This window comes from Sus scrofa, chromosome 6 (genome assembly GCF_000003025.6).
Source record: "Sus scrofa isolate TJ Tabasco breed Duroc chromosome 6, Sscrofa11.1, whole genome shotgun sequence".
NCBI classification, from domain to species: Eukaryota; Metazoa; Chordata; class Mammalia; order Artiodactyla; family Suidae; genus Sus; species Sus scrofa.
In genome coordinates this window covers 121,012,637-121,038,639 of record NC_010448.4, presented here as the reverse complement: position 1 = coordinate 121,038,639, position 26,003 = coordinate 121,012,637, and the positions used below count along the sequence as shown (strand labels likewise).

At 37.4% G+C, this 26,003-nt stretch overlaps 1 protein-coding gene across 6 annotated transcripts in view; it reads right to left on the bottom strand.

Moving 5' to 3' along the window:
- KIAA1328 (KIAA1328 ortholog) overlaps positions 2,703–26,003 on the bottom strand; it is a 365,621-nt gene continuing 342,320 nt past the window's right edge. For 5 of the 6 annotated variants that reach the window (XM_021096286.1, XM_021096288.1, XM_021096287.1 and 2 more), the window contains one exon: positions 2,703–3,080. In XM_021096286.1, the coding sequence (XP_020951945.1) occupies positions 2,864–3,080 (217 nt within the window). In that variant the 3' untranslated portion in view covers positions 2,703–2,863. The remainder of the gene's footprint in view (positions 3,081–26,003) is intronic. The other variant, XM_021096291.1, reaches the window with a different exon arrangement.

Below are 26,003 nucleotides of genomic sequence, written 5' to 3'. Positions count from 1 at the left end.
CCTTTAGTTTAGATCTTGTCTATGATTCTTTTTTTTGTTTTTTGCTTTTTTTGTTTGTTTGTTTGTTTGTTTGTTTTTGTCTTTTTGCCATTTCTTGGGCCGCTCCCGTGGCATATGGAGATTCCCAGGCTAGGGGTCTAATCGGAGCCATAGCCACCGACCTACGCCAGAGCCACAGCAACGCGAGATCCAAGCCACATCTGCGACCTACACCACAGCTCACGGCAACACCGGATCGTTAACCCACTGAGCAAGGGCAGGGATCGAACCCGCAATCTCATGGTTCCTAGTCGGATTCGTTAACCACTGCGCCACGATGGGAACTCCTTGTCTATGATTCTTATAAAGGCAAACGGACTTACTGAAGAAATCAAAATCCTTTTCTTGGTCCTTCTGGCATCCTTCTACTTTGGAGAGCAGTAAGGACATTGGCGTCCAGAATGGAGCATGGTTATGGAGAATCAAAGGGCTGTGGGTATACTTAAGGTGGTCACGACAAGGGGTAAGGAAAAGTTAGTTCTGGAAATCTAACTTAAACTGAGAAAATAGCCAAGGGCTCTTAGTTTGTTTTTACCCATATTTGCCCCATCAAAGAGAGCTCTATTTTCCAGAGGCTTCTTGAATGGGATGAAACTAATTCAGTTACTCTTACAGGGGTGAACTTTTAAGGAAATTGTAATCTGCAATGATTTTCAGTTTTGCAACTAAATGACTACAACTGGTTCATCCTCACCTTAAACTGACCTCGGATTAAGAATATGATATTGGTAGGCTATTATTCTCATCCCTAAAGAACAAAAATGCCCAAGTGGAGGAGGTTAGGTGGAGGTGACAAGGCCTCGGTCTGAAGAGACAATGAGATTTGGGTCTCTCCAGACAAGGAAGCGGCCCCAGAAGGCTTCTGTAGGCTGAAATAATCTAGTTTTTTTTTTTTTTTTTTTTAATAATCTAGTTTTGATAAAGACTTCAGGGAAGCCATATAGTCCCCCTAAATGCAAGCTGTCCTGCATGGTCTGACCCTGGCTACCAGTAATGACTGACAGTCTCGGTCTTAGTTCAAGTCAGGGGTTGGTGAAAGGGAGTGAGAAAAAAGCAATACCCTCCACATCAAGTCAAGTCATCAGTAATACACAGCTTCCCCTCACTTCCAGTGACTGGAAAGTTTTACACTCACTGGCCCTACTAGGCTCCTCATATTGCCCATCAGGTAGAGAGGCCACTAGAGCCCACTGTAAGCTGAAGGACCCATCACAAGAGCTCTGCTGAATAGGAGGACAGAGAGAGTACGAGGTTTCAAGTGTGCTTTCTTTCTGTGAGGCCTGGGGGGAGAGCGGGGAGACTCTGCTTGGGGTGGCGGAACATCACCTGACAAGTAGAGATGGTTCTTTGGGGACAGTGGCCTTGGGCAGAGCACATGCAAGGCTGGGTCAACCCAGGGCCTTGGCTCCTCACAGAGTGAGGGAGGCTCAGGGAAAGCCTGCCAGCCTGCTGCAGCCAATGCTATTCCCCCTCTGGTGGTGTCTCCCCAAGACATAACTGTGGGAAGTTCACAAGGGACATCTGAATCAAGGAGAAATACTGAGAGATTGCTCCTAGTTATCCTGGGAAATGGCAGATGGTAGGAAAGGCATTTCAGGCTCGCGTCTCTACTAGGGCAGCAGGCCCTTGTGTAATTTTTAAAAAATTTTTATGGCTACAAGTGTGGCAAATGAAAGTTCCCAGGCTAGGGGGTCAAATCAGAGCTGCAGCTGCTGGCCTCCACCACAGCCACAGCAACACAGCCTCTGAGCCACATCTGTGACATATGCCACCATAGTTTGTGGCAATGCCAGATCCTTAACCCAGTGAATGAGGCCAGGGATCAAACCTGCATCCTCACGGAGACTATCCTCACTGAGCCACAATGGGAACTCCTCCTGTGTAATTTTAGTGATAGTTTCCAAGGGTTGGGTGGGTCCCTCCCTCTAGCTCATTAAGCTCTTCCAATTACAGGATGGACAGCTGCCCAGGCTGATGATTATAGCTTGTGATACTGGCCTTCAGTGTTGCTTACAATAGTAGGGGCCTCAATTCCAACTTCACTTTTTTTTTTTGGTCTTTTTACCATTTCTTGGGCTGCTCCCATGGCACATGGAGGTTCCCAGGCTAGGGGTCTAATTGGAGCTGTAGCCACCGGCCTACACCAGAACCACAGAAACGCAGGATCCGAGCCACGTCTGCGACCTACACCACAGCTCACGGCAACACGGGATCCTTAACCCACTGAGCAAGGCCAGGGATTGAACCCACAACTTCATGGTTCCTAGTCAGATTTGTGAACCACTGAGCCACAACGGGAACTCCACATCAATTCCAACTTCAGAATTAAATGACTCATACTTAGAAGGGAGTAGGTGGTAAGAGCACAGGGTGGAGAGGTAAAAGAGTTTATCTTTCTGAAATTCCCTATGTTACAAAGGGGCTGTGTTTAAATTAGAGGGATTTTTCAGTGGAAAGGCTTTCCTTGTGCACAAAAGAGAGCCAAACTTTCCCAGCAATATACTGAGAAAGAAACACTTTTGAAATAAGGCTGAGTATGCAGTGGCCTCTGCCATGCAGAAAGTGTCCTATGTTAACTTTCTAACCTCTGGTATAGAAAAGCTACTACTCCCAGCCACTCTTAATGTGTTCTCTACTGATTGGTCTGATCAAACACACCTGGGTTGTTAGAATGATTTCTATATTTGATGCAACACAGGAGGCTAGTGAGATAGGCCCCTGTGAAAGGAGAGACACAATTACATTAAAGTCGAATAATTTTAAATCCTAGATCAGTATATAAAGACATCCACTCATTTCGGACGGAAATTCTGCAGTATGTGCTTCAGTGTAAGATGAAAAATATATCTTCTAAAATTTGATTTTCCTCCAGGTCTTCAGGGGTCCTGCCTGCCCTGGGCTTGTTCCAGGTAGATTTCGGAGGACTGAGTCGGCAAGTGCTGTGATTCCATGAGCCACCTTCTCCGGAGGAGCGCAGTGGAAGTTTGGGAGCAGTCTTTGGACTCAGAGATTGAACCAGATCCAACAGAGAGGTCTCATACCTGTAACACACGCAACCCAGACAGAGAATGATCAGATCAGTAGAACATAAAAATCCAAAAAGCCCACAGCAAGAAGCAGATCACAGATCACAGCATATGCAAGAGGGCCTTCTAGGGGAATTTTAGGAAAAGTAAACACCAGAGGGGTCCCTCTGTCTGTCTCTAAGCTCATCTTTTCTGCTGACTATTAACATTCGTTTCTAACCTGTGAAGAGAGAGAGGAGTGGGCAAAGTAATCACAACTGTAACAATATTAGTAGTAATATTTATTGCAGGCTTACTAAAAGGGTCAGGCAGTGTTTTCAATGCTTCACCTGTATTTCACCTTCATTTAACCCTCCCACAACCCTGTGAGGTAGGTACTCTAGTGCTCTGATCACCTTTATATGCATGAGGAAACCAAGGCTCGGGAAAGTAACACCTCTAACAAGAAACCATTATAGGACAGAGTCAGGATTTGAAGCTAGGGCTTCCAGCACTCTTACCCAGGATACTAAAGCTGCCTCTCAAAGTCTTTGCAGCCACACAGACTTGATTGAAATCTCTGCTCTACCATTTGTAAGCTGTGTGATCTTGGGAAAGCTATTTAGTCTCCCAGTTCAGTCTGCCTTGTTTGGGGGACCAAGAGAACTCCTGCTAGGATTAAATTAATGATTTGGTATAAAGTACTCAATACATGCTAGTTCCTTCCTGCTACGCTGCTCCCACTTTCTCTAAACCCTGGAAAAAAATAACATTCATCTGAAATTAAAGAGATCCCTCTAAAGAAGGATGCCTTGGTGTCTAACATTTTTATCAAAAAAGTGTAAGCTTGGAGCAGTTTAGAGGCAGAGAAATTAGTTATGGTCAATGATTCTCTCATCCATTCCCCATTGTATACATTTCCAGGATTGAAAGCCAAAACCATAAAAGTATCTCCCTTCATATTCTTTTATACAAGGGGTCAAGTAATGGATAGAACGTGAAGCCTCAAGCAGGGCATGTGTGACCTCTGTGGCTGCACTTGGTTCGGTGCTCTACTGTTACTGTCTTGAAATTCTTATTGATCTTATCTTTGACCTTGCCCATTAGAAATAAAGTCTGATGGGACAAGGGAACGTGTGTGTGAGTAGAGGAGACACGCTGGGCATGTATGTGTGGGCTCTGCCCACAGGCACAGTGGACAATGGGCACAGGCAGTTTGCCTGTGTGGTGTGCACATTTGTGCCAGAAGCAGTATGGGGCGGTACAGGGTCCCTGATGGTGGCAGAAGCAGCAGTGGTAATGCCAGTGGTGGGAGGCTGGCTTGCCCATCTTCCCAGAGCTCATCCCCAAGGCAAAAATATTAGCTCTCTGGCCCGAGCACTGGGATAAGAACTGCTAGTGTTTAGGCACAAAACATGAATACATTATTGAAAAATAAAAGCATTGATATTGTAATAAAGCGTATCAAAGAGATGTTAGAATTTTTCAAAGAGTTTAGAGTCTCTGGTTTTAAAACTGCTGCAACATTGCAAAGCAAATATCCATAGGCTGAGAAATAGAAATTCAAAGTAAAGATTACTGCATTTGTTGGAAAAGAATATTGTTTTCATATGCAGCTTCACATGAACCAATTAATTAGGAATATAACTTTAAGTTAATTTTTCTTCATAACTGAAGATACAGTAACATAAAGCATAAGAGGCATTTTGAATTATCTACAAAATATTAAGTGACTTTTGGTTTCTTGCATGACCTCTACGAGTTATGACATGCCAAAGAAAACATTAAAATGGCATTATACAAATTTAAATTTATATGCATACATGAAACTAATGTGTATGAAGAGTTAAATCTTTTTATGAAAAATTGTTCCATAAGAATCATCAGCTCTAGATATACTAAAATTTATATTTTAAGATAATTTATCAGAAATCTATCCAAATGTTATCATAGCCTATAAAATATTCCTAACAGTTCCAGTATCAGTTGCATCAGCAGAAAGATATTTCTCAAAATTAAAGATTACCAAAATTTATGTGTGATCTTCATTTGCCAAGAGCAACTAATCTGCTTTTAATTATATCACTTAAAATAAAGTTGCTAAAAGTATAAACTTTGATGATCTAATCAATGCATTTGAAGAAACATGACCAGAAAAATCTTATGATCAACCAAGTTGTCACATTAATAAAGTATTATTAATCATATTACATAAAATTATGATATCAAAATATAATTTCTGGCTACCTGCAGGCTTATGATACTACTCATGTATCACCCGCTGTTTTGCAAATTTCTTCTTAAAGGAAAATGCTTTGTATTTTATACCTTTAACTGGATGCTTTTTTTTTTTTTTTTTTTCCTCTTTAGAGTCACACCCAGGCGTATGGAGGCATTTGGAGGTTCCCAGGCTAGGGGTCAAGTCAGAGCCACAGCTGCCGGTCTACACCACAGCCACAGCAACGTGGGATCCAAGCCACATCTGCGACCTGCATCGCAGAGCTCATGGCAATGCTGGATCCTTAACCCACTGAGGGAGGCCAGAGTTTGAACCCACATCCTCATGGATCCTAGTCAGGTTGGTTAACCACTGGAGCCATGAAGGGAACTTCCTGGATGCATTTTTTAAACCTAATTTTTGAACAAAGGATTTTCATTTTGCACTGATCTTCTAAGTTATGCAGCTGGCTCTAACCTTAAGATCCAGGCAAGATCAGACTACCATCTTACTCATGGAAATGTCACAGTTTTTTCTATGGCATGAAAACCTATAAATTTAAATCTTTTTTAGCAGAAAATTTTTTACAGCTCTCATTCTCACAGCATCAAGCCAATGCCTCAATACAATTGTCTTTGTCATTCAAAACAATGGTTTCAATGTTCAACCAAAATATTTTTATTTAGGGTGTAAGTCAGCTGGGTAACTACTTCCAAGGTAGTCTGTTTGTAAGCAAGACAGAGCAACTTCACACTCAAGGAACAGGTTCTGTTTGAACTTTCCTTGGAGACACATGGCAATCTTGTGGTAATATTTATCTCTTTATATAGACCACTAAATTTTTTAAAAAATCAGAAACAATGGAAAGTCTATATTTTTCTACACAATTTAAAAATTTTAGAGTTCCCGTTGTGGCTCAGCAGGTTTAGGACCTGATATTGTTTCTGTGAGAATGCAGGTTTGATCCCTGGCCTAGCTCAATGGGTTAAGGATCTGGAGTTATGCAAGCTGCAGTGTAGGTTGCAAATGCACCTTGGATCCAGTATTGCTGTGGCTGTGGCATAGGCCTCGGCTATGGTTCCTATTTGACCCCTTAACCTGGGAACTTCCATATGCTGCAGGTGTAGCTGTAAAGAGAAAAAATAATTATTCTATACAAAGCAAGAGAGATACTCTAAATCAAGAAATCAAACCAGCTGCCCTATTAAAAGGCAAAACCAAAATAATTGGGGATCAGAAATTACATCAGAAGTCAACCAATTCAGAGACGCAAACTGAAATTCAGAGTAATGCTAAGAGTTTGTGCTTAAAGACTGATTTAATATGTACCAACGTATTTAATTATTTGGAAAAAAGTTGTGGGCTTCAAATTTCTTCATAGTACTTTTATCCACACATGATATGTTAAAAACTCTTTATAATATGGACAGAGTGACCCACCAAAAAAGTTATGTCTGAGTTATATCTGCTGTATTAGGATAACTTAGGTTATGCAGAAATAACAAATTAACCTCAAAACTCCAATGTCTTAACATAACTCAAATATATTTCACACTTATGCTATGTGCTCAAAGTAGGTCTAGGCACACAGTGGCTCCTCTGTCTTACATCACCTGGAACATGTAAGCTTCTCTACTGCCTTGGCAGGAAAGAGAGACTTAAGAACCACCCAAAGGTTTTCTACAGCATGGCTGTGACATAACATTTCTCCTTACATCTGACTGGCCAGAACCAGTCATGGTACAGAAGAGAGAAGAACTGGATATTGGCAAACATCAGTAATGACCACCTACTGAGGACTGGGTATCAGACATAATTTGGAATAATTCCCTTATTTTACGAATGAAGAAACAGAGGCCCAGAGAGGTATAAGTGAACTGTTGGGAGTCACACAGCAACTTAGTGGCAGAGCCAAGGGGTTTTTAATCCAGCTCCTCGACTTGTATCTTTAATCTTTTCATCATGATAAATAAGATGTGTTACTAAAGGAAAAGTAAAAGAAGAAAACAGTTGCTGTTTCCAACTACATTTTATTTTACAGGTGTAGTATGATTAGTTGTAACTCATTGTGAATATGCCCATACTCCTGTTCAACTGGGCTGTTGTTTCACCAACAATTTAATCTACCCTAAAGTACAAATGCTTATCTTCATGCTTCTGCTGTTATCATAAAAATTCCATTTCTCTTGAAGCCACATTCAATCATAGATTACTCCCTGGCAGAAGCAGAAAATCTGTGGCAGGCAGGGGCTCAGATTTCAGTGACACCTCATAGCTAATTTTGTTTGATAAATGTTTTAACAGTACTTTTGTGATTCGGAAAGACCAAATAATCTGGCAGATTAAAAAGCAACAAAATAGCAAAGATTATTTTAAAAACCAAAGCTTGAGAAGTTACCTAATTTTATGTCAGAATTATATACACAATAAAGCAAAATTTAAAAAAAAAAATGAATTCCCGTGGTATTTTGTACTAAATACCAGCAAAGGGCACCGTGTTTATCAAACAGTGTTCTGTGAGCAGTGTGCCTTAGTTTGCTGAGGTGACATGTGATGGGGGCTATAAAGTTGATTAACTGGGCCTGACCCTGATGGGGATGTTTGGTATTCAAATAATTTAAAGGTACATACAACTAATTCAAATCCATAAAATACCATCCCTTGAAAAACTCAGACTATTTTAGCCACAGGCATAAAGTATGTTGATCTTTCTTGCCTCTGTACCTCACAGAGCCAGTACTTATGAGTTACCTAGGCACACAGGTTGACTTTAATAGCTTCATTATGGAGAGATGATAAGCAGAAGGCTTATTTGGTCCACTCTGCCAGTCCCATCCAGGAAGCAATTTTTTTTTTTTTTATTATTTTCCCACTGTACAGCAAGGCCAGGAAGCAATTTGAACTTGGCTGTACTAGCATTAATTCTGTCCTCCTAGAGTTCTCTTCCCAGTTTTGTTTGCTTCTGAGCTGCAAGGTACTTAGACATCCAGGGGAGGATGTAGCTTCTGAAGATTTGACTTGGCTCCATGCCATCAACTTAAGAAAGGGGCAGTGTGACATGATGTCTGAGGATATTAGTGCAAGGCCAGGAAATGAAATGATTTTATGGTCCATTCTATAAGCTGCACTGGATGAAAACCTAAACATGATGCAGAAGCTTTCCCCTCCCTATCTTTTTTCATCTTCGGTGATTCCGGCAGTAATCACCTGATTGCCCTCCTCTTCTCATACCTTTTAAATGATGGAATGTCCTAGGGCTTAATCCTTAGCTCTCATTCCTTTGGGTAATTTCATTGTCATGATTTTTAATAACATCAATATGTTGGTGACTTCTAAAATGTATAAGCTCTAACTTCAGCCTTGCTCTTGAGTTCCAGACTCATACACACAACTGTTGCCTGAAGCTGCACTGGGATGTGTGATAGGCATCTCAAACTATCCAAAACGGAACTCCTATTTTTCTTTTTCTCCAAATCTCACTCCTCTTCGTGAACCCAATTGCTCAATGTTGCCAAAAATCTGCTTTCATGCTGGATTCCTACCTCTGGCCCTGTGAATATGTTTAGGATGCTATTTTCTCAGATCTTTTTATTTGCTTTTCTCTTTCAATAGTTATGAGAGTAGGGTCATTATTTTGTTTATCTCCAGTGCCAAGAATGGTATCTGACACAAGGAAGGAGCTAAATATTCGTTGAAAAAAATGAATGGTCCGAAGGTTTATGTTTTAGCACTATATTCCACAGGCAGCTTTTTCAATTTTTAGATAGTCATTTTAAAAAATTACAATATATTTCAAATATTATGAAAGTATTACCCATCCATTTATTCTTCTTGCTATCCTTTTATAAAAAAGGATTATATGGATTGTGCAAACTACTTTTTCCCTTAACATGTTAGGAATATTTTATCCACATCAATTTTTATAACATTATTTTTTAATGATTAGAGATTACTTTGTCTTCTGGATATACTCTAATTTATTTAACCAATCCCCTATCGAAGAGCACTTAAGTTAGGTCCAAGGTCTTTATGGAGATTAAATCAGCTACATCTTTCATTTCTTTTTTCAATCAGTCAATGCCCAAAGGATATTCTCCACCCCAATTCATCATAGGTTATTAGCAAAGGATGGCTATCCCTATTGTGTTCTATAGTTTTACTCTTTTTTTTTTCCTCCAACCCATGCCCCCAGTGCTTCTGGTGCTTTTGCTTTATAATATGCTCAGCTGTATTTTGTACTCTCCTCAGAATACTCTCTTCATCTTCTCTTTGAACTGAGGTCAATGCTTCCCCTCCACCCTTCTCAGTGAGAATTGTTTGTACTCAACATATCCTATATATTTCAAGGTCAATAAGCAGTACTGGGATCACCATTGCTTCCATTTTTGATTTTTGATGGTTATTCTTCCTGTCTCCCATTAACCTATTGCTTGGGAGAATCCTGTCATCTGCTTTACTACCCTCAACCTCTACCCATTCATTCTCACTCACTGATGATGTCAACACTTGAGTCAGTTTTGTCTTTCAATTCATCATGCCTGCTAATGTCAGCAGTACATGAGTGACACTCAAAGAACACTCTGACTTAGTTCTCTTACCTCTCAGGTCAAAGACTCTCTCAGCAACCTTTCTTTTTAACATCCTGAAACTTTTGACCAATTAAACAGCATCTCTTCTGAATTCAGTAATTCAAACATCCCATTACTTCCTGATGCCCACATCTTACCCTCAAGGTTTTTTTTTTTTTTCAACTATTCCCACTTTCTCTGCCCATTGGTTTTAACAGACCATTAATTCAAGCAATCACTGTTCTAAGAACTGGTGAACAAGATAGCTAAAATCTATCCCCTGGTGGGACCATTAGTAGCATACTTTCTTCTAAACCCTTTCTCTCTTATTCAACTTGAATTTCATGGTCCAGCATTCCAAGCACTCTTTTAACAATGCTCTTAAACACATGTTCCCTGTATTTTTGTCCCTTCCCCTAAATCTGGCAAAATCATAGCGCTGCATGAATCCAAATGTCTGCCTTTTCTGTGAATTACAGTTGGGAAACTTCGTGTAAATAAAACAAAATCAAAGAAACAAGCAAACAAACAAAAAGCAGATCCAATACAGATTCCTAGTCACTAACCTTAAGTGGGTGTTAAACATTTTCTGACAGAGCTACTGTATTTCTCTAATTAGCTGTTCTGCTCTCCTCATTTCCCCTTCTCGCAATTTATCCTAAACAGATGGCCTTGCTTCCCACTTCAGAGAAAGGAGGTCATTAAAGAGAAATTGTCTCACTTTGTCAAGTTTACAAGTCTTTCAGCACCCATCATTTCCCCCTTTACACTGAAGGAAGCGATCCTTCTCTTAGATAAGGCTAATCACTCCATCTGTGCTTCTTAGGGACATTTTGGTATTGACTATCCACTCTAGAACCTTCAATCTTTTCCTGTTTACTAGATAACTAAGAGCACTTAAAACGTTCTCTTCCTTCCATAACCAATTTCTCAGTTTTTTTTCAAACTGGATTTAATCTTCTCTCAATCCACTAAAACTGCAATCACTAAATTCACCAATGACCTCCATGCTGCTAAATTCATCAATGACCTCCATGCTGCTAAATTTTGTAGTCCATAATGTCTCTGAAGTATTCAACATGGCTGATTGCTTCTTTATAAACTATTTTACTCAATTAAAATATCCATACAGAAAAGTATACCTATTTAAAGCAGACAGCCCATTGGTTTTTAGTGTAACAGAGTTGTGCAACTATCATAATTTAATTTGAGAACATTTCATTGCCCCTTAAAGAACCCCTGTATCCATCAGTAGGCATTCCCCATTAAATTTCTTTCTATGACCAAATAATAGGCCACAGTACAGATATACCATACTTTATTTATCTCTTCATCACATGATAGATATTAGGTTGTTTCTCTCTTCTGGCTATTGTGAACGGTGTTGCTATTAACAGTCATGTACATGTTTTTAGTAGATATATGTTTTCATTTCTCTTGGATAGATACTTAGGGGTGGGACTACAGACCCTACATTTAACATTTTAAGGAACCGCCAGACTATTCTCCAAAGTGGATGTACCACTTAATGTCAGTGCTTGAAGGTCTTTTTTTTTCCTCAGACTATTAAGCCTCTTCAGGTAAGAATCTTTCTATGTTCTTCTTGGAAGGGAGATGTGGTCTACTTCTGGGGCAGGGAAGGTGGTCCACCTTTCCATTTGTAGACTTTGAGTTTGGCCCATTTTCAGTGCTACCTTACTCATTTAATCTTCCAAAGTATATGACATTCCTGAGTCTTCTCTATTGAATTTCTCCAGAGAATTCACCTCCAGTTTTTGGCCTGGGACTAACATTCTATATATGGCACTGTGTCAGGAGTACTGGGTTTTTTGATTCTTGCTTCGAATGCCCACTTCATACTATTTATAGTTCTGCCCCATATCACCGCTCTTCATGTTGCTCCTAATTCCCAAACTTTTACAAATTTTTGTGGCATCAATTGTTTTTCCTTTGAATACCTTTCTCAGTGCTTTCTATGTGGTGGTTTCTTCTGTCTTGTTTAATAAGTAACTAATCCTCGTTTAATAAGTAACTAATCCTCCATTCCTTTTCCATTTTCCAAAAGACGTATATAATTCTCTGCTATACTGATGACTCTTCTCTCATTTATTCTTGTGAATTTACACCTTTAAAAACATTAACTTACTCTCATCTTACTAGTGTCTCAGGAAGTAGAAGAGATAAATATAAGTGCTCAATTAATCATCTTAGCTAGGAAATATGTTTGCAGAAAGGTTCCATAAATTTCTAGGTTTATTATTAGAATTTGTGAATTTTTTCATTGCTATTATAAATGAGTCTCCCCCTTCCCCACTATATCTTTTAAATTGAGCTAATATAATGTTGGTATCAAGATTTATGGTAATTGAGTTTTGTACATTACTGAGCTCTCTTAATTCTTCTTCTTCTTCTGTTTTTTAGGGCCGAATTTGTAGCATGTGGAAGTTTCCAGACTAGGGTTGAATTGGAGATGCAGCTGCTGGCTTATGCCACAGCCACAGCAACGCCAGATCCAAGCTGTGTCTGTGACCTATGTCGTAGCTCAAGGCAGTGCTGGGACCTTAACCCACTGAGGGAGGGCAGGGATCAAACCTGCATCCTCATGGACACTAGTCAGGAACCTGCTGAGCCACAGTGGGAACTTCTCTCTTAATTCTTCAAATTATTTTTCCACTTGATTTTTATGGGTTTTATGGTGAACAATTATATTGAATATAGATAATGATAAAGTTTACGTGTTTTCCATATTTGTATTATTTTTCTTCTATTATTGTATTGGCTAGAACTTCCAGGGCAGTACTAAAACTACAAGATTTAAAGGCACCTTTGTATAATTCTGATCTAATAGGAATTCATGTATTTTTTCACTATTAAAGTATTTCCCATCCAGATATTCTTTATTATATTAAGAAGTACTTTCTCTTTTGGCTTATTGAAATAAAGAATGAAAAATTAATTTTACCAAGTAATATCTTAGTAAGAATAATATACTTTTTCTTCTTTGATATATTGTTGAGAAATATTACATTTTTGGCTTTCAAAATATTAACCACATTTAAAAGCCTAGAATATATTCTGCTTAGTTATATAGTATTATTCTTTATATTTACTTTAACATTAGATTTTTATGATTATTTTAGGGTTTAAAAATCTGTATTTATAGGGAATATTTGCTTATAGTCCTTCTTATGGTCCTTTGTAGCCCTATATATTAGTCTTACCTTAATGGGGGAAAAGGAATAGTACCAGTTCAAGAAAGAAGGAATTTATGGAGAAGGTAGAAGGATAACTAATTACCACACTGGAGCAGGAGTGCTAAAATAGGTTTTCTCAGGAATCCTAAAACAGTTTCTCTCAAAAGCTTCCTACTTTTTAATTACTAAAGCAAACTTGGGCTGGCATTCAGGTTTCTGAAAAATAGAAGATACAGAATATTTTATAAATGCTTCACAATCACTTGTCAAACATCAGCAAAGAGGTTTGTAAGTAAAAAGAGTGGTCTTGAACCTACTTATGAGACTGCAGACCTCATAGGAGAACTACTAACACAGATGGAGAGAAAGACAGTTATGTGCAGACAACAGGATTGAGGGTAATATTCAGAACCTCGCCTCTCTATTTCTCATCCTCCATTCAACAGAGGCGCTATCACAAAAGAACTCTGATAATTTTAATTTAATATATTTCTTCTTGAAGGCTTATAAGCCATAAAATGACTACCATGCAAAGTCAGTGCACCTTGAAGGGAGGTTAAAGAGTTTACCAAAAAAAATCAATGGGTATATGGGTGATCCTCCAATCAAGAACAATTTTAATATAACACGTAAAAAGCACAAGTAACAGAGTAAAATTTCTTAGTCATGTTATTATAGTTTCCTTTACTATTTATCTTTCCATCGAAGACTCAGTTTCTTACATGGGAAGAAAGAACGAAAATAGATGCAATAATTTTAAAGAAGAAAACAAAGTTAGAGGGCTCATATAACATGGTTTTAAGGCTTACTGTAAAAGCTACATTAGTCAAGAGAATGTGGTATTGGCAAAGAATGGATAGACAGATCAAGAGAAAAACATAGAGAATCCAGAAATACCAACACAAATATGGTCAACTGAGGTTTTTATAGATGTACAAAATCAATTCAGTGGAGAAAGGATAACTTTTTCAATAAATAGTGTTGCAACAACTAGACATCATATTCAACCCCCCCACAAATTTTACATAAACTTCACACTTTATACAAAAATTAACTTTACATTTACTAATACAGAATATATTATGGGCCATAAAACACATCTTAACAAATTGAAAAAAGTAGAAATTGCACAAATCATACAGCATCTACTCTTAGATCACAATGGAATTAAATTAGAAATTGGTAACAGAGAGATAACTAAAAAACCCCAAAACACATGGAGAGTAAACAGCACACTTCTAAATAACAGACAGATCAAAGAAGAAATCTCAAGATAAACTGATATATATTTTGAATTAAATAAAAATGGAAACACAATCTATCAAACTTTGTGAAATGCAGTGAAATCAGTGTTTAGAGGGGCACTTATAGCATTGAATGCATACATGAGGAAAAAGAAATATAAAAACAATCATCTAAGTGTATACTTTAGGAAACTAGAAAAAGAAGTGCAAATTAGATCTAAAGCAAGCAGAGGAGAAGAAATAATAGGAAGTAGAGCAGAAATCAGTGTAACTGAAAACAGGAAATCAACAGAGAAAAATCAATGAAACCAAAAGCTAGTTCTTTGAAAAGATTGATAAAATTGATAAGTCTTTAACCAGGCTAACTAAGAAAAAACAAAACAGATGGCACAAATGACTAACATCAGAAATGAAGGAGGATATGTCACTACAGATCCCATGGACGTTAAAAGAAAAACTAAATACTATGAACAACTCTATGCCCACAAACATAATAACCTAAACGGAATGGAACAATTTGCCAAATCACACAAGAAGAAACAGACAGTCTGAATAGGCCTTTATCTATTAAATAAATTGAATCAGTAATTAATAACTTTCCAAAACAGAAAGCACCGGGCCCAGATGGGTTCACTGGTGAATTATAGAAAACATTTAAGGAATAAATTTTACCAATTCTCTACAATCTCATTCAGAAGATAGAAGCAGAGGAAATTCTTCCTAGCACATTCTATGGGGCCAGCTTTACTCTAATACCAAAATCAGACAGAGACATTACAACAAAAGAAAACTATAGACCAATATCTTTTATGAACACAGATGCAAAAATCTTCAACCAAGTGAGATTTATCCCAGATATAGATCTTTCAGCACTGAAAGATCCACATTGTGCAGCAGAAATTATCATAACATTGTAAGTCAACTATACTTGAGTAAAACTTTAAAAAAAACAAGAAAAAGTCAATTAACATAATCTATCACATCAACAGGTAAAAAAGAAAAACACATTACCATACCAATAGATGTAGAAAAAGTATTTGATAAATCCAACACCCACTCATGATTAAAAACTCTCAGTAAACTAGGAATAGAGGGAACTTTCTCAACTTGATAAAGAATCTCTACAAAAAACCTACAGTTAACATCATACTTAATGTTGAGAAACTTGTGGCTTTTCCACAAAGTTCAGATACAAGACAAGAATTTGCTCTCACCACTCCTTTTCAGCCCTTATATTGGAAATGCTAGCTAATGTAACAAGACAGGAAAAGAAAGTAAAAGGTATACAGATTAGAAAGGAAAGAAAGAAAACTGTCTTTGTTCACAGATATGATTTTCTATGGAGAAAATCCAAAAGAATCAACAAAATTCCCCTGGAACAAATAAGAAATTATGACCAAGGTTGCAAGATACAAAGTTGGCATATAAATGTCAATTGCTTCCTCCCCCCAAAAAAAAGTCAACTGCTTTCCTATATAGCAGAAATTAACATATAGAATTTGAAAGAAAAACACAATACCATTTACATTAGCCCTCCTCATGAAATGCTTGGTATAAATCTAACCAAATATATGTATATGTAACTTATATGAGGAAAACTATAAAACTCTGATGAACAAAATCAAAGGACTAAATACATGGAGAGGAAGATTCGATATTTTTAAGATGTCAGTTCTTCACAATTTGACCTACAGATTCAACACAATCAATCCCAATAAAAAAAATCCAAGCATGCTATTTTGTGGATATTGACTAACTAATTCTAAAAATAATGTGGAAAGGCAAAAGATCCAGAATAGAAAACACAACAATGAAGGCAAAGAACAAAGTTGAGGACTGACTCTACCTGACTTTAAGACTTAATATAAAGCTACAGTAATCGAGACAGTGTAGTATTGGCAAAAGAAGACAAATAGATCGTTGAAACAGAATAGAGAGCCCATGTAAGTATAATCAATTGATCTCTGAGCAAAGAAGCAAAGGCAATACAATGGAGCAAAGATAAAAAATGCTCAAAGATAGCCTGGAAAAACTAAATATTCATATGCAGAAAGATGAATCTGGACCTTACACATTCCACAAAAATTAACGCAAAATGTAAAATGAATATGATCTAGCAATCCCACTCCTGGGTATATATCCAGACAAAACGTTCATTCAAAAAGATACATGCATCCCTATGTTCATTGCAGTGCTATTCACACTAGCCAAGACATGGAAACAACTTCAATGTCCATTGACAGATGAATGGATTAAAATGTGGTACATATGTACAATGGAATACTACTCAGCCATTAAAAAGATAAACTAACACCATTTGCAGCAACATGGATGGATCTAGAGATTCTCGTACTAAATGAAGTAAGTCAGAAATAAAAAGACAAATACCATAAGATATCACTTACTTGTGGAATCTAAAATATGGCACAGATGATCTTATCTACAAAACAGAAACAGATCCCAGCCAAGGAGAGCAGACTTGTAGTTCTCAGTGGGAAGAGAAGGGGATGGATGGGCAGTTCAGGGTTTTTGGATGCAAACTGTTATATTTGGAAAGGATGGGCAATGGGGCTCTACTGTACAGCAGAGGGAACTGTGTATGACTGGGTCACTTTGTTGTACAACAGAAATTGAAGAAACATTGTACATCAACTATACTTTAATAAAAAAGAAAAAGAATGGCAAATTAAAAAAAAAAAACGAAAAATCATGAAACTCCTAGAAGATAAATAGGAGAAAACCTAGATGATGTTGAGTATAATGATTACTCCTTAAATACCACACCAAAGGCACTACCCATGAAAAAAATAATTGATAAGATGGACTTCATTAAAATTAAAAAATTCTGTTCTGCAAAAGGCAATGTCAAGAGAATGAGAAGACAAGGCACAGGCTGGTGGAAAACATTTGCAAAACCCACATCTGATAAAGAACCATTATCCAAAATACACAAAGAACACTTACACCTCAACAATTAGAAAACAAAAGACCTGATTAAAAAATGGACTAGAGATCTTAACAGATAGCTTTCCAAAGAAGATACACAGATGGCAAATAAGCATATGAAAAGGTGCCATGTCTTACATCATCAGGGAAATGCAAATTAAAACAACAATAAGCTACCACTACACACCTATTAGCATGGCCTAAATCTGGAACAATGACAACACTAAATGCTGGTGAGAATGTGGAGCAGCAGGAACTTTCATTCATTGCTGGTGGAAATGCAAAATGGTATAGCCACTTTGGAACACAATTTGGCAATTTTTTGTAAGACTAAACATATTCTTACCCTATGATCCAGTAATCATATTCCTTGAATTACCCCCCAAAAGCTGAAAATTTATGTCCACACACAAAACTGCATGTAGACATTTATGGCAGCTTTACTCATAACACCCAAAATTTGTAAGCAACTAAGATGTCCTTCAGAAGGTGAATAGGTAAATAATGATGTAAATGAATATGGTACATGGAGACAATAGAACATTATTCAGCACTAAAAAGAAATCAGCTATCAAGTCATGAAAAAACATGGCAGGACCTTACATACATGTTACAAAGTTAAAGCAGCCAATCTGGAAAGGCTACATACTGTCTGATTCTATGTATATGACATTCTGGAAAAGGCAAAACTATGGAAACAGTAAAATGATCATTGGTTACCATGGTCTGAGGGAGTGAGATGAAAAAGCAGAGCACAGAGGGGTTTTATGGCAGTCAAAACACTCTGTATGATATTATAACCCTGGATACATGTCATTATAAATTGGCTATAACTCAGAATACACAACACCAAGAGTGTATCACAATATAGACTATGGCCTTTGGATGATTATGATGTGTCAGTGTAGGTTCATTCATCAGTTGTAACAAATGTACCTCTCAGGGAGGGTGTGTTGATAATGGAGAAGTTGTGTGGATGTGGGGGCAGAGGCATACGAGAAATTTCTTCATTTTCTCTTAATTTTGCTGTGAATCCAAAACAGCTCTAAAAAAATTAAGACTTAAAAAAGTTAACCCTAAATGGATCATAGATCTAAATGTGAAGCGTAACTTGTAAAACTTCTAAAAGAAAATATAGGAAAAAAATCTCTGTTCTGGAGTTAGCCAAGGAATTTTTAGATATGACATCAGAAGCATGGTGTATAAAAGAAAAAATTAATTAATTAGACTGCACCTGCAACTAAGATGATATTGTACATCAACTATATTTCACTTAAAAAAAGAATATACTTTAAGAAGGTATCATGCTTCCCTATGGTATTTAGGTTTTGCCACTGGTGGCATTTAACTTTGCCTGCAATGTTAATTATTTTTGCTTAGGGTTTAGTAATACTTTTAGAAATATAGTTAGGATTCATATTCTAGGGGTACCAGAACATAACATATTTGTTTCCCCAAATACCCAGATAAAATTATAATAAAAAAGCTGCATGTATTCATGTAATGGAAATCTACACTTCAGTTTCTCAGGGAGAAAAAGGACAAGTAAGACATACACAGGGTGAAATAGATCTCAGAGGCAAACAATCACATTAAAACAAATATCAATGTGATCCAAATAAACATCAAGAATTAACTAACAAGAAGGATAACAAAGCTATCAGTTGTACAAGATACACTGGAGAGTTTTTTCTTTTCTTTTTTTGGTTTTTTGCTTTTTAGGGCTGCACCTGTGGCATATGGAGGTTCTCAGGCTAGGGGTCTAATTGTAGCTACAGCTGCTGGCCTACGCCACAGCCACAGCAATGCCAGATTAGAGCAGCATCTGTGACTTACACCACAGCTCATGGCAACACTGGATCCTTAACCCACTGAGCAAGGCCAGCGATGGAACCTGCAACCTCATGGTTCCTAGTCAGATTTGTTTCCGCTGCACCACGATGGGAACTCCTACACTAGACAGATTTGAAGTACCAGTAATTCTATTTCATCCTTAAATGTCAGACAAGTAAGCATACATCTTAAACCAAATTCTACCTTCAGGTTTGATTTACATTGTCTTCTTAAAAGAGATCCCCATAGTACACATAGTGTACATGCAAATCAAAGGGAAGACGAGCAAACAGGGGTTATTATATAACCTACCAGAGTGGAAGGAGAATAAGATCTCAATAAGGAATAGAGAAAACACAAAAAGAATGGTATATGGGAATGAATTCTTGATTTCTTCTTCCATCAAAGATATTAGACAGCTTTCAGAAGTCCCTTTGAAAAATAAGATTTCCAAAAAAAAAAAAAAAATCGGTTTCAGAGGCTCCAATAAAGCCATTGGTGTTACAGAAATTTTCATAAAGTTTTTTCTAAAGTTCCCATGAAACATAAAGCAGAATTAAAACTTTTGCTCCCTTCTTCCTTCCCCCCAACTTTCCCATTCTCTTAGTCAATGACTTTGCTGTCACTGAAAACACATAACCACAAGGAACTAAGGGAACTAAATTACTCTTCTGACCACCCAATCACCCCAACTTCCTTGCATCTGCATCCATCTTGTTTCTTCCCTCTCTGACAATGGAAAGAGTGGACCATCTAAACAAAAGCTGACCCTTTATCTGCTCTGAATCCCATCCTTTGTCATCTTCTTGGGGACCTTTATCACTTGGTCATCTCTTCTCTCTTCTTCAATATCACTTTTTCTCTCTCAACTAAATCATTACCATGGGTATTATATAGTGTCTTTCAATATTAAAAAAAGTCTATAAAGTTTTTCTTTATAGAGAGATCATAGCTAATAAAAAAGAGGGAATAACAATAGAAAAATCATTTTGCGGAGTTCCCATCGTGGCACAGTGGTTAACGAATCCGACTAGGAACCATGAGGTTGCGGGTTCGGTCCCTGCCCTTGCTCAGTGGGTTAACGATCCGGCGTTGCTGTGAGCTGTGGTGTAGGTTGCAGACGCGGCTCAGATCCCGCATTGCTGTGGCCCTGGCGCAGGCCGGTGGCTACAGCTCCGATTGGACCCCTAGCCTGGGAACCTCCATATGCCGCGGGAGTGGCCCAAAGAAATAGCAAAAAGACAAAAAAAAAAAAAAAAAAAAAAAAAAGAAAAGAAAAAAAAAAGAAAATAGTACATCATAACCAAGTGGGATTTATTTCAGGAATGCAAAGTTGGTTCAGTCTTAAGAAATCAGTGTATATCATATGCCATTTAATAAATCTAAGGAAAAAAAAATCATTTTGCGACCTAAATGGCTGCTAAATCCTTAAGTGAAAAGGTTGATAGGGACCTTTATAATACATGGATGCTTCTGAATCTTTTTTATACAGTTACATACTTATATGTGCATATACAAATAAACATACATTGACACATATGTATTTAAAAACTTAAACTGAGCCATGCTTATGTATGGATCTATGACCTGCTTTTTCACTTAACAGAATGTTCTGGAGATCTTTCCACAATAATGCATATAGATCTGCTTAATTCTTATAAACTACTGTGGTATTATATTTTATGGAGATACCATTGCTCTAATACTAAAGACTCTCCATAGCTTTTATTATCTTACTCTAGCAATATTTTTATAATCAGCATTCTTATTCTGTTATCTTAAGGAAAAAAAAATCAGTATTTGGTCATTAGTGTTGATTTAAGAACAGTTTGCTTGAAAATATTTCCTTTAAAGTAGGTTTTTCTTGAACTTCCCTTCTATTACATCCACACAAGATAATGTCAACATAACTTGCTTCAGTGAGCAGAAGTAAGATGGCAAGACATAATGAAGGGTTCAGGAAATCTCAGATCAAATAGTCCAAATTAGGTGTGCCTTTACCATGCCATAATCTAGCCAGGTCTATGAAGACCTGGCATCTATCTTCCTTTCTGAGATATTGAATTCAGAAAGGTATCAGTGATCTCCATGAGATAAGTACTACTTTTTTTCTTCACATTCATGCCAACCAGTCCCCAGAGTCCGAACAAGGCGTGGAGAACCCAGGTATCATTCTGTACAGGTACTGGAGAAATTAAGAGTCCCTACAGGTTCTCTTCTATTTTTTAATGCTATTAGTTCTAGACCTCTGGTTAAACTGAATTATGTTGGCTGAAAAGTTTAGCTCCTATTTCTAGGCCCATATCATAGTTCCAACCTCTAGGTCTACAAAGTTAATTTCATTTATTATGTTTGGGCTTTTAAAAGTGAATCCAGTTGATAAAACTGTTACTCTGTTGAAAGTCATTATATTTGAATAAAGTTGTAGTTAGAGACTTTCAGTAAAGGAGAACAACTGAATGGGCTAAATTCATGGACATATATACTTCTAATAGATGACCACTCTATTTTACTGATTTTAAATGGCATGGCTTGGAGTTCCCATCGTGGCGCAGTGGTTAACGAATCCGACTAGGAACCATGAGGTTGCAGGTTCCATCGCTGGCCTTGCTCAGTGGGTTGAGGATCTGGCATTGCTGTGAGCTGTGGTGTAGATCGCAGATGCAGCTCGGATCTGGCATTGCTGTGGCTCTGGCGTAGGCTGGTGGCTACAGCTCCAATTAGATCCCTAGCCTGGCACCTCCATATGCCAAGGGAAGCAGCCCTAGAAAAGGCAAAAAAAAAAAAAAAAAAAAAAGACAAAAAAAGAATAAAAAAAATGGCATGGCTTTTCAGACACCAAGGAGAAAGAGGGAGTAACAAGGTGAATAAATATGGAAGAATGTGGGAATCTTCATGCTCAAGACTGCTATTCAAAGAAAATAATAACTTAGTCATCCTTGTAGGGTTAATCGAACTCTACTACAGCATTTCTGGTAATAGCTCTAAGTTAATATACATGAAAACATTGCATTCAAGGTAGTGGGAAAAGCTCAGGCTCTGAAGTCAGATGTTATATTCGAGTCCTTGTTCTACCAATTTTTAACTAAATTGCTTAATTTTTCCAAGCTTCAATTGTTTGATCTTTAAAATGGGGATAAAAAAATGTCTATTTCTCTGAGGAAATGTGATGGTGTATGTGAAGTGTTTAGCACTATGCCTGGCATATAATAAGTGCTCAATAAATTAACGCTATTACTATATATATATATATTTTGAATTGCTGTTAGGGGGCAAAATGTAGGCAGAGAAAGGGATTAGATAGATCAGAAAGAACTCTGGATAAGTGTGCCATTAAAGTTATCATAACAAACTATTATATGAATGACTGCAGGGTGAAATGACCAAAGACAAACCAAAGGTAGAACCAATCAAAAGGGACCTGAAAAATCACTGTACAGAAGAGTTTTCTGCATGGGAAAGAATGTCATATAACCCAAGTCAAAAGACTAAACACAAGCTGGGAAAAATGTTTGTGACATATTACAAAAAGACCCACTTTTTTTCAATATAAAGAAAAAGACTATGCAGTTCCTGTTTTGGCACAGTGGAAACAAATCTGATTAGTATCCACGAGGACATGGCTTTGATCCCTGGCCTCCCTCAGTGGGTTGGGGATCTGGTGTTGCCTTGAGCTATGGTGTGGGTTGCAGACTAGGCTCAGATCCTGTGTTGCTGTGGCTGTGGCGCAGGCTGGCAGCTGTAATTCTGATTTGATTCCTAGCCTGGGAACTTACATATGTATGGGTACAGCCCTAAAAGCAAATAAATAAATAAATAAATAAATAAATAAAAAATAAAGAAAAGAAAAAGACTAACAAATTAGTTGAAAAATAGACAAAAAATAGAACAATATTTTGTAGAAAATACAAATGACTCAAATATAAAACTTCACTCATAATAAGAAAAACATAAATTATAACATTTATATATATCTTTTTGTTAAAAAAGATACCTTTCTACCTTTCAGACTAGCAAGGAACTAAATTTTTCTTTTTTCTTTCTTTCTTTTTTTTTTTTTTTTTGCTTTTAGGACCACACCCACGGCATATAGAAGTTCCCAGGTTAGGGGTCGAATCAGAGCTACAGCTGCTGGCCTACACCACAGCAATGCAGGATCCAAGCTGAGTCTGCGACCTACACCACCACTCACTGAGCAAGGCCAGGGATTGAACCTGAAACCTCATGGATACTAGTCAAATTCCTTTCTTCTGTGCCACAATGGGAACTCCCAGAACTAAACTTTTTGATTACACTTTAAAGTTTAATAAAGCAGGAGTTCCTGTCATGGCGTGGTGGTTAATGAACCTGACTAGGAACCATGAGGTTGCAGGTTTGATCCCTTGCCTTGCTCAGTGGGTTAAGGATCCGGCATTGCCGTGAACTGTGGTGTAGGTTGCAGACAAGGCTCGGATCCTGTGTTCCTGTGGCTGTGGCATAGGCTGGCGGCTATAGCTCCAGTAAGACCCCTAGCCTGGGAACCTCCATATGCCATGGGTGTGGCCCTAGAAAAGACAAAAAAAAAAGTATAATAAAACAGACACTTTCAAATACTGCAATTGGGAACATAAGTTGTATAACTTCTATTGAAACAATTTAGCAATATTTATCACTTTTTTTTTCTTTGTCCGCAGCACCCCTGGCATTTGGAAGTTTCCAGCCAGGGAGTGAATCTGAGCCACAGCTGCAACCTATGCCACAGCTGTGGTAATACCAGATCTTTAACCCACTGTGCCAGACCAGGGATCAAACCTGTGCTGCCTGAGACAATGCTGGATCCTTAATCCACTGCAGCATAGTGGGAACTCCAATATCTACCAATTTATAATGAATTTATCTCTGACCCACAATAACATTTCTAAGAATTTATCTTATATCCTCACTCATGTATAAATGATATATATAGCAATATTCATCGTAGCCCGTGTGCAATCATAAAAGATGGAAAATAAGCTCAATTTTCCTTCACTAGTAGGCTGGGTAAATGTCCTATTGTATGGACTTAAAAAAATGGGGCGGTTCTATGGTGCACACATTCACGTACACAGTCAAGACTGTACATATGTAACTATACCTGGAAGGACACATAGGAAACAGAGAGGTAACATACAAGGAGGTTGGCTAAGACACTGGGGTGTAAGAAAGCCTATTTTTCACCAAATATCCCTATGAATTTTTATTTCTTGAATAAGACAGTGATTATAAAAACAATTTAAATTCAGCTTTGTCTCTCAAAGTGAATACTTAACTGGATTTGAAATTCCTTAATGGGTTCCTCCTAAAACCTGTAGACGCTAGCATTTTATCTAGGAGAATGGTATAAAGAAATAATTTAGAGAAAAGCAGGGGCAATGCCTTTTAAGGAGATTCCTGACTTAGGAATAAATAAAATAAAATGTCCAAGAGTGGTAACGTGGGCCCAGAATCCTTACTTGTAATTATGAAATCTTAAGAATAATGAAAAGTGAAAGTTTTTCCACAACATTTTTGGTAGCAGTATCTGACCGAACCCAAATCTATTTGATCACAAAATCTGAACTGAACTGATATGAGGTTATTTACACTTGTTTATTACATTTAATACAAATAATCATATATCATATCATATATCATATCCATATGGTATCTATAACATATTACCTTAAAGAAATTTCTGAAATACATTTGGCTCTAAGAATTTTTGATGAAGGACTATGGACATGTATGATTTTCTCTCCTGGCTGTTGGTCTTGAGTTAAGTCTTTTTTCTCCTGGTTGTTGGTCCTATTATCGTTAACAGAAAGAGCCATCCTCTCTTCAACAATACCCACAATTCAAGGTTCATGAGATGCCTACTTTTGGCTTTTTTTCTTGATCCTTGGGTGTTTTGGTAAAAGACTAATACTATGCAAGAAATGTACCTGATTGCAGAGATTTTAATATAGAAAGAAAATTTGGGCAAATCTGAAAATTTATGCAACTATAAAAATGAAATTAAGAAGAATTTCTTTTCTTTCTGTCATTGTAGTAAGAGCTGCACACAGGTTAAAAAAAATTACCACCCCTGCTCCTCATGCCTATATTTTTAAGTATTGGGAAACTTAAGATACCTTAATTATTTTCTAGCATCTTAATCATTTTGTGAAATCATGAAGTTAGATAATGGCCATTTAATATAAAATGTTCTCTTTTCTATGGAGTTGTATCTTCCTATTAATTATGAATTAAAGCCTAGTTTAATATATGGCCGGCAGCAACAATGACAAATGAAATTTATAGACCCCAATCTTGTTATCTTGAGAGAAAAGCTCTATTAGAGAGCTTGGAGTTAAAGAATGTTACCTGTTGGGCTCCCGTAGGACAAACAGTAAGCTAACTTCACAAGAACATAATTCAGAAACCAAAACTGAAAGGAGAAATGCTTGCTTTTGAATTCTACCATGCCAAAGTGATGCCAGGTTATCCTGTTTATTAGTGTGCACTTGAGAAAGTTCTGGGCATGAATGGATATGCATTTACTCCATTTTATGCTACACATTATTGAAAACACATTCTATACCATAAATAACTTATCAGTGCATTGTTTGAAATTTAAGATTATAAAACTAAATGGTAGTATTTCGTTTTATGACCATCTGTCCTTTAAAGAAGAAAGTCAAAATGGGCCAATGGACTTTATAAACTTTATGTGAATCTATTAGGGAGAACCACCCATTAGAAAAGAAACAATCCCCAACCCCTATCACACACAGTTTCTCGATGTATGTGCCACAGGCTTTTATCTTTAGTTTACGTAAAACCAAGTGTTCAGGGCTGCATTAGCAGGGACAGCATGAGCTGGAGATTAAGGTGTTTTGCTTGCTCTCAGTACCATAGCTGAAGCTGGGAGACTTGAATGATTGTAAGCAAGCTGAAATGGAAATTCTTTGGAAGGAAAA